Raw genomic sequence first — 10297 nt, forward strand, 5'->3', positions numbered from 1 at the left:
TAGAAGGACAAGGGCAGCAGACATATGGGAACACCACCACCTGGAGATTCCCCTCCAAGCCACTCACCATCCTGACTTGGAAATATATCGCCATTCCTTCACTGTTGCTGGGTCAAAATCCTGGAACACCCTCCCTAAAGCACTGTGGATGTACCTACAACACATGGACTGCAGCGGTTCAAGAAGGCAGGTCACCACCACCTTCTCAAGGGCAATTAGGGATGGGCACTACATGCTAGCCTAGCCAGCGACGCCCACATCCATGAACAAATACAATTTAAAAAAAAAAGAAAGAAATCAGAGCTAGAATAGCAGTGGCAAAGCGTGTATTCTCCAAACATGAAGCATTGCCCAGCACAGGAATGACTAGAGATCTTAAAGGAAGAATGATCAAGACTGATTTGGAATGTCCTGTACAGGGTTCTGTCGAAGGATGGAGCAGGTCAGTTAAGACAAGAGCAATGAAGCAACTGCCCTCGCCATGTGCTCATTCGACATTCTGAATGAAAGAAAGACCCTGGTACATTACCTCAACATCTGGAGTAGAACTGGCCTGGATCGGCTGTGCCGACTCCTGGATCTTATGCACCTGCTGCATCAGCAAATCACAATAGAGTCGAAGCTCAGACATTTTGGATTTCAGGGAATCCTCGGTTTCATTGATCTCTGCAGATTCAAAACATTTAAACATCACGCAGAAAAAAAAATCCGTATTAAAAAAGGCTGGTCATTAAAATATCCCTCTTAAAAAGATCAACTGTAACATCCTTAATAGGATGGCTCTTTCAATGTGCACAGTGGGCTGAATGGCTTCCTTTTCTGGGCTATAAGATTGTACGATTTATTCAATCTATTTTGGTGTTGACTGGAGTTATAAAAAGAAACTTATAAATAGTGTGGTGGCACAGCATGTTAAGCGAAGGAATGTAGGGTGACAGAACAGGGATGCAGAATTTAGCCCTCGCAAGGCACCCCAGATGTCAGCCTTCCAGAATTCCCTAGGAAAGTGCGGCGTGCGTCCACGAGGAAGCGACTAGCAGAAATTCCAGGAATCGATGTCAGCGGGTTGTGGCTATTAACCTAACAGTGATGCCCTGTCACTGTGAAGCTGGGCGAGAGAGACGTTTGGCATCAAAAAGACTTGCCCCATTTTGCCTCCCCAAATGTACCATAAAAAACAGCCGCATTAATCTCCGGCCCTGTTAAGCCTGATCATACTCGTCAACTTGCGATTTAAGGCTCACTTACAGCCACGCCCTGCTGTCCTGAAGTGGTTTCCCTGCGTCAGGCTTCATTTTGGCTTCAATCAGGACACACTTTCTCAGCTAGCCTGTGTTCCTGAAACAGATGTCTCTCCCCACCCACCCCCAACAAATTAAAGCTGTCTTCATTAAGAAAGCGTGGAGCTTGGTACCTGAGGACTAGGCCAGGGAAAAAGTTGTCAAAATTCTACCCAAAGCATCTCTTGTGGGAGAGACAGGAACCAGGGGACATGGTTTAAAAAAATAAGGGGTCTCCCATTTAAGACAGAGACGGGGAGAAATTTTTTCTCTGAGGGTTGTTAGTCTGTGGAATTCTCTTCCTCAGCGAGCAGTGGAGGCAGAATTACTAAATATATTCAAGGTGGATTTGGACAGATTGACAAGGGAATCAAAGGGGAAAGACAGGAAGGTGGTTCAAATGGTGGAGCAGGCTCGAGGGGCCGAATGGCCCAAGCTCTCTCCTAATTCACGCATTCATTTGTAAGTGGGATTCCTTGTACGTGAAGTGTTTATGTGATGCTCATGCACGGACATCCAGTAGACTTCCACAGATGGTGATCAGAAGCAGGAATAGAGGCTACAGGACAGAAACAGGCCATTTGGCCCAAATGGTCTATGCTCCACATGAGACTCCTCGAGCCCTAATGACCTTCTCTTCCTCTTTCCCTTGCGTGTTTATCCAGTTTCCCTTTACACGTCTGCTGGTCACCTCAATTGCACCTTGTGGTAGTGTTTTCCACATTCTCACCACTTGAGTAAAGCGGTTTCTCCTGAATTACTTATTGGATTTATTCTTTAATGTCAATCTATTATCAAATTTAGGAATCCTGGACGCTTGTCCCTTCCTTAAATCAGGTGTGCCCAGCGTTTGTATAGCTTTCTCGATGGGAATCAGCAAATTCAGCACAAGGTGTCAAACAGCTTGGTACCAATTAATGCATCTGTAAGCCAAGCTATCAGGAAAGTGCCAAGAGGGGCCTCTCCATGTGCTTTCTACTATAAATGTATCTCAAAATGGCAGAGCATGTGGATCAATAACGTTATGTGACAAGAACACAGGTGAAAAAAAAGGGAACATCAAAGTCACCTGGGAAGGACAAAATAAAAGCATTACCTCTTTCTTTCTTGCTCCTGCTGTCAGCTAGGCAGGCCTTGGCACTACCAAGTGCCACCAACCACTTCTGTCTCTCTGCAGCATTTACGGCCTTGAGGTAGAAGTATTGCTCTCCCGGGATGATCAAATCCATCCGGGTGAAGTCTGCTGTGTGCACTGGCAAGAATATTGTTTTACTTTAGTGGGGAAAGAGAAGACATCAAACCGGTTTGTGACTTGTGCCTGTTGTGTGAAGCTTTCGGCGAAACCCGATGGCCAGAACATACCAACATACAAGGGCAATGCAGGAACAAGGAAGTCCAATACGTGGCAGACAGGAACAGATAACAAGGAAAAACAGTGAAGCAGAATATAGCACCAGGTATAGGCCATTTAGCCCCTCAGGGCTGTTGTCATTAAAAAAGACTTGCATTTATATAGCGCCTTTCACAGCCACCGGACGTCTCAAAGTGCTTTACGGCCAATGAAGTACTTTAAGTGCAGTCACTGTTGTAATGCAGGAAATGCAGCAGCCAATTTGCGCACAGCAAGCTTCCATAAACAGCAATGTGATAATCCATTCTTGTGATCTTGATTCAGGGATAAATATTGGCCAGGGCACTGGAGAGAACTCCCGCGCTGTTCTTCGAAATAGTGCCCTGGGATCTTTTACATCCACTCGAGCAGGCAAATGGGGCCCTTGGTTTAATGTCTCACCCAAAAGACAGTGCCTCTGCCATTGCAGCACTCCCTCAGAACTGCACTGGAGCGTCACCCTTGATTTCTGTGCTCAAGCCCTGGAGTGGGACTTGAACCCAGAACCTCATGACTCTGAGATGAGTACTCCCAACTGAGCCATGGGTGATACTCAGTTAGATCACGGCTGATCTGGTTCCCAAACTTGGCTCCATATCCCTGAATACCCTTGGCTAACAAAAAATCAATCTCAGAGTTAAAGTTATTAATTGAGCTCACGTTTGCTGCTTTTTGTTGGGAGCATTCCCCACTTCTATCACCCTTTGTGTGAAGAAGTGTCTCCTAACTTCTCTCCTGAATGACCTGGCTCTGATTTTAAGGTTATGCCCCTTTGTATTAGACTCCCCCACACTGGAGCCTCAGCAACTTTGCTCCAGAAGTTATGAGTCCCATCCACGGTCATGTATTATAAACTACATTCATGTAAAATAATTGCAATAAGAACAGAAAGTGCATTTGAGTTGTCCTTATGTGCCAGTGGTCCCAGGTATTGCCAACATTTTATTTTTAAATCTTCATTCCATCCTGTTCCCTGAGTCATACTGATTAATGTGCAGCAATCCCTCCCTAATTTTCCTATTAAGCAGACTACAGTTCACACTGGTCAGACCTGAACTGCACCCTCCCAGGCATATCACAGAATCACACAGTGCAGAAGAGGCCCTTCGGCCCATCAAGTCTGCACCGACACATGAGAAATACCTGACCTACCTACCTAATCCCATTTACCAGCACCTGGCCCATAGCCTTGAATGTTATGACGTGCCAAGTGCTCAAATGAGAAAGCATTAACCTTTGACATAACTCTAAAACGTTACCATTTAAAATTACATAGATTTTTTTTCTTTGTTCTTTCATGGGATGGGGGCGTCACTGGCAAGGCCAGCATTCGTTGCCCATTCCTAATTGCTCTGAACCGAGTGGCTTGCTGGGCCATTTCAGGGGGCAGTTAAGAGCCAACCACATTGCTGTGGGTCTGGAGTCACATGTAGGCCAGACCAGGTAAGGACAGCTGGTTTCCTTCCCTAAAGGGCATTAGCGAACCAGATGGGTTTTTGCAACAATCAATGATAGTTTCATGGTCACCATTACTGAGACTAGCTTTATATTCCAGATTGGTTAGCTTCATTTAAATTCCACCAGCTGCTGTGGTGGAATTTGAACCACGTCCCCATCAGAAATTACTAGTCCGGTGACATTACCACTGTGCCACCATCTTCCCTTAAAGCCTAATGGCTAAAAGCGCCAAGGATGGACATTATTCCTGACACAGAGTCAGGTTGTACCAAGCTGTGGGAGCGCTTCCCAGAAGGGTCCAATGTCCAATATTTGGCAACTGCAAGCTCAAAAGCTCCTTCCACTTTTCTACCTTTTATCTCGCACACGGCCATTTTGATGCTCCCTTTACTTCCTTTGCCAACATCTTCCTGCGAGTCGTAGTATGACAATACGGTGCCATCCAGCACAAAGTACCGCGGCTGCCAACCTGCCAAATGAAAGATTAGAAGGGTCACCAGAAGATTATGGCGACAGATAAACAACAAACAAAGGGATGAACAAAGCTGGAAACAGGAGTGAAGATGACACGACAACTGAAATGTCTGAGGCATTATAGGAATAGGAGGAGGCCATTTAGTCCCTCAAACCTGTTCTGCCACCATTCAGTGAGATCATGGCTGACATGTGACCTAACTCCATGTGACCTTAATGGGGCCTTTGCCCCTAATTCCTTAATTTTAAAAAACAATCACTAATCTCAGCTGTAAAATTGACAATTGATTTGAATTGAACTGCTGTCAACACAGTAAACTCAAAGTCATCCAAAACTGTGACCCAATCTTAACTCACACCAAGTCCCATGCCTCTATCACCCCGTGCTCACTGACCTACATCGGCTCCCGGTCAAACAATATCTTGATTTTAAAATTCTCATTCTCATTTTCAAAACTCACTGTGACCTTGCCCCTTACCTCTAATATCCTCCAACCCTCCAAAATATCTGCACTCCTCGAATTCTGGCTTCCTGTGCATCACCAGTTTTAATCACTCCAACATTGTGGCCGTGCCTCGGCCCCGAGCTCTGGAATTTCCTCCCTACACCTATCCCCCTCTCCTCCTTTGAGACACTCCTTAAAACCTACTTCGTTAACCAAGCTTTTGATCAGACGAACATAGGACTTAGGAGCAGGAGTAGGCCATTCAGCCCTTCGAGTCTGTTCCACTATTCGATAAGATAATGGCTGATCTGGTTGTAGTCTCAACTGCACTTTGCCGTCTGCCCTCCACAACCCTTGTCTATCAAAAATCTCTCTTGCTCAACCATGTGTAAATTGTATGACAGAGCCTCTACTGCTTTCTGGAGAAGAGAATTCCACAGACTAATGGCCCTTTGAGAGAAAAAAATTCCTCCTTATCTCCATCTTAAGCTCGTATCTTAAACCATGTCCCCTGGTTCTAGTCTCTGCCACAAGTGGAAACATTGTATCTACCTTATCAAATCCCTTCAGGATCTTATATGTTTAAATAAGATCACCTCTCATTCTTCTAAACTCCAATGGATAAAGGCCCAACCTTTCTTCATAAGGTAAGCCCTTAATCCCAGGAATGAGCCGAGTGAACTTTCTAACATAATTATATCTGTTTTTCAAAAATGGGGACTAAAACTGTACACAGTACACTCCAGATGTGGCCTCATTAAGGCCCTGTAGAGCTGTAGTAAGACTTCCTTACTTTTATATTCCATTCATCTCACCTAATACCTCTTTATGTGGCTCAGTGAATTGCCTCAAGTTTTACCTTCTAACTAAAGCTACTGATCTGTTCTGTCAAAACTAGAGACAGAATTGAGCGGCGCAATTCCTAAATCTCCACTTAACCATGAATTTTCTCATGATCACTATTTAGAAATAGCTGCCACATACATTCCTGAACTCCTGCATCTTGCAAGTTTTACAAAAATATAGTTAGCGGTTGCCCAAAGTGCAGTACATACAAACTCAAGAGGTAGCTTCGAGATTCCCACAAACGGAATAATCAGAAATCAAATGGATATTCTCAGCAACACACATGCACACATGATTATCTCACAGCCAAGTTAATAAAAACATTTACTTGGTAGTACAGAATTTGAATAGTACTGAAGAGATACAAGTTGCCGAAGCTTTTCATCTTGCACTCATCAGGATAAATGCAAGAATGCCAAACTTCAAACGATCACAACAATTTATATTATAGGAGAAAAGGGTGTTGGTAAGTCAACTCTGATTGGCCAAGCTGTTGCCCTACAGAAAGCAACGGGGAATTATCGGCAGTGCTTGCAAAACCCAAAACAACGTCCAGTTAGATGTGATTCAGCAACTGGGCAGCACTTACTGAACAATCCCAAGTGCGCTGACAGCTATGCTAACAACCAATTTAAAATAATCAGTCAAACTCAGTGTGGCTCATTTACACTTTCCAAAAGCGATGTACATTCATATGCAGGAACCCATCCTTTGCAAACAAAAGGAATATGTTCAAGCCTTGCACCTTTTTTGAATTACCCGGGTGCTTGGGGAGCCTGTAGTTCCTGTTGCTTTCTCTGTGGCAACACCTCGGCCAGACTCGACTTGCCAACCAATCAGAACCCTTTTTTCCTGTAGTACAAATCATGAGCATTTGAAATTTGGCATTCTTGTGCTTGTCCTGATGAGTGCAAGATGAAAAGCTTCAGCAACACATCTCTCTTTCCAGTAATAATAAAGGACATCTTAGTTACGTCATCTAATCCTGTGGCTTTTGGCCAAGGTAGTGCTGATTAAAAGGAACACTGCAAACTCTCATTGTTGCAAAAGATTCAGGGAATCCAACAAGCAAACATCTTGAATTCCTTCCCACCTACTAAAAAAAATCAGAAACTGTTCATCTTCTCCAGAGACACTTATTTCCCTCCCCAAGGGCAAATCCACATATTATTAGAAATGCAAACTGCTGCTCCTTTTACACTCCAACCAAGCCATTAAAGATTGGAGCCCTGCATTCCCAGCTCTGTGTTACAGATTCAGTTACCTTAGCTAGTGCCACAGAGCCTGCCTCAGGCACATTGCAAAGCTCAAGTTTTTTTTTTAAATCTACCTTTCAAATCCAAATTAAGCTTTTCAAAATGTGTAAACTTGTCCTCACCAAGCCTCTTCTTTCCAAAAAAACATATTTTACATATAAAAAAGCATAAAGCAACCAAAATACAGCATTCCTTCAATTTGTATAAGCAACACTTGAAACCAAAGTACACCACCCAGAAACAAATGGAGTTAGGGTGTGGACAAAAGCATTTTGTTACAGTATGAATTAGAGCTTGGTGTGTGCTGTTTGGGAGCACCAGGCTCCACCTGTGTATATTGGAGTGTCTAGGGTTAGAGTACAGAACAGGATTCGTGGTTGAGGGAGCAAAACAGCCAGAGTTGCCAGGCATTAAGAAAAGGTGCAAGCTGAGCATCTCAAGCTTGCCATTTTCTTGGCTGATAGGTTTGGCCAGTTCGATTGCATCTGTCTGCTATGCTGACTGGTGTTCAGAATCCTCATCTTCATCCTGGGAGGCCGTTCAACTCTTACAAGCTCCACTACCAGTCAGGTCTCAGGTCTGCTAGCTGCATTAAACTGTTCCATTGCATTTTTGACCCAGAACAGTATCCAATGCCAGCAAGGATGACAATGCCCTCTGAATATGCCAGCCAACCAAAGACAGATCCATAGACAGATCAAAGCAGACCTATTCAGGGGCTGAGGGAATAACCAAAAGACTGCTTTAAAAGCAGTAAAGGAAGATTATTGTCTCCTCATTTCTAGAGATGCGTGCTTCAGACAGCACTGTTGTACCTTTCTGACGGTAAGCTAATAAGAACATAGGAATTAAGAGCAGGAGCAGGCCATTTGGCCCCTTGAGCCTGCTCCACCATTCAACAAGATCATGCCTGACCTGATTTGGCTTCAACTCCACTTTCCTGCCACCCCCATGCCAATAATCCTCGACTCTTTTGTCAATCAAAGATCAGAATATATTCAAGGTCGAGTTAGACAATGACCTAATCTCACTGCCTGCAGGAGAAGACAATTCCAAAAACTAACAATCCTTGGTGTAGAAATTCCTCCTCATTTCCATCTTAAATGGGAGATCTCTTATTTTGAAACCATGCTCCCCTAGTTCTAGATTCCCCCACAAGGGGAAACATCCTCTCAGCATCCACCCTGTCAAACACCCCTCAGAATATTTTATGTTTCAATGAGATCAGCTCACATTCTTCTAACAGACCCCACCTGCTCAATCTTTCCTCATAAGAACAACCTCTTCATCCTAGGTATCAGCTGAGTGAGTGAATCTTCTCTGAACTGCTTCCAATGCAAGTATACCCCTCCTTAAGTAAGCTACCAAAGCTGTATAAAATACATTAGATGCAGTCTCAGCAGTGCCCTGTACAGTTTATGGTTTCTTTAGGCTGTTCGTTAAATTTGTTCTCACATCGAGTTTACAGCACAGAAACAGACCATTCAGCCCAGTTACTACATGCTGGTGTTTATGTTCCACAGAAATCTCCTTCCACTCTTCCTATCTTTCCTTCCCCTCCTTCCCCCGCCCACCCCCCCACAACAGCTTATCCTTCTATTCCTTTCTCCCTCTTGGGTTTACTTAGCTTCCCTTAGATGCATCTGTGCAATTCACCTCCACCACTCCCTATGGGAGTGAGTTCCACATTCTCACCACTCTGGGTAAAGAAGTTTCTCCTGAATTCCCTATTGGATTTATTAGGGACTAGCTTCAATTGATGGCCCCTAGTTTTGGACTCTCACACAAATGGAAATATATTCTGTCTATCATATGAAATCACTGCATAATCCATAGTGCTCCTTTTGTTGGCTTTCCCCTCCCTCTATACCTTAATCATTTCTGACATCAGAGGGGAGAGCTCACACCTTACTTCTCTTCCAATTTAACTCTGTGATCAGATTCTGACAGCAATGCAAGAGCAGTTTGATCAACTATTCCCACCATCCAAACCTCCAACCCTCATTTCCTAACCTCCCTTATTCCCTGTACAAATGACCAGACCAATGAACGGGCATCATCAGCCTACACTGCCTTTTCTGGACCCTTGACTTGGAATCCTGTACAAAACTCTGGCAGCCTCAGTCCCTGAAGATGTTGGGAAATCAAAGAAATTGTATGTCTCAATTAACAAATGCACCCGACTCATACGGTAGGAAGCCAGACAAAGCCAGAAGGTCCCACGCTCAATCTGTGCTGAATTGGCTGCTACCAGCTGTGGTTAGAGATAGTACAATTAGCCTCATCACCCTCTGTTGGGGGGGGGGGGGGGGGCGGTGAAAGAGGGTGGAATTCAGACTGGAGTTCCCCCTCCTGCGAGTTATGCAGCAAACCCTGCAATGCTGCAAAATCTATAGAAGAGAGGGCAGATAAAAAGGCAATTGTCAATTACCAACCCTTTGCTCCGCCAGTAAGAGCTGCATAAAGGCTCGGTGGCAGTGGCAGGTTGACTCGCTTGGACAGCATTCCCGATAAGGAAAAGATACAATACCCCTGGCTTACCACTAAGATAATTGGTCCACTTGTGCAGCACCCCCTCCATGCCAGCAGGGCAGCCTCCCGAGTCCCCTGCTCTCCCTGTATACACACACTATCTATTTCTGCTGCAGGAAGCAGCGGGCAGCTTTTGTAATTGACAGCTCTCCGGCAGCCAATCCGACAGCGCCCCCGCCACCGTCGTCCTGACAACCGCATTCCTGCATTGTGCCGTAACACTCGCCCCCCCCCCCTCCCTGTCTGAGCAAGCCAATCAGCAGCAGTGGAAGAACGGCTCTTGTTTCTGATTGGGGGAGACCACGTGGGGGCTACACAATAAGCCAATGGGAATTTTGCGGATGCATCGGGCGCTTATTGGGAGATAGAGAGGGGCAGGTATCGGTGCCACGCGGAGGCTGGGTGTGTAAATTGCAGAGGATGTAAAGGCTCCAGTCATTGTGTGTGGCAGGGTTTGTAAAGCGTTTCAATTTGTTTAAGGTGGACAGTTATGTTTAGGAAGGCAAAGAAATCGCTTTAAATCTTCATAAGGCACTGGATCGGCCTCAACCGGGGTATTGTGTCCAGTTCTGGGGCACCACACAGGAAGGATGTGAAGGTGTTAGAGAAGGTGCA

The 10297-nt window shown here is 44.9% G+C and overlaps 1 protein-coding gene across 1 annotated transcript in view; it reads right to left on the reverse strand.

Moving 5' to 3' along the window:
* Positions 1-9775, reverse strand: part of LOC121273166 (pleckstrin homology domain-containing family A member 3-like) — a 28060-nt gene extending 18285 nt beyond the window's left edge. Inside the window, exons 1-4 of the mRNA XM_041180142.1 lie at positions 9692-9775; positions 4481-4597; positions 2377-2532; positions 530-666 (exon numbers count right to left, since the gene is read on the reverse strand). Coding sequence (XP_041036076.1) covers positions 530-666; positions 2377-2532; positions 4481-4597; positions 9692-9731 — 450 coding nt within the window. The 5' untranslated portion in view covers positions 9732-9775. The remainder of the gene's footprint in view (positions 1-529; positions 667-2376; positions 2533-4480; positions 4598-9691) is intronic.
* Between the last annotated feature and the right edge of the window lie 522 nt (positions 9776-10297).

This window comes from Carcharodon carcharias, chromosome X (genome assembly GCF_017639515.1).
Source record: "Carcharodon carcharias isolate sCarCar2 chromosome X, sCarCar2.pri, whole genome shotgun sequence".
Lineage (NCBI taxonomy): Eukaryota > Metazoa > Chordata > Chondrichthyes > Lamniformes > Lamnidae > Carcharodon > Carcharodon carcharias.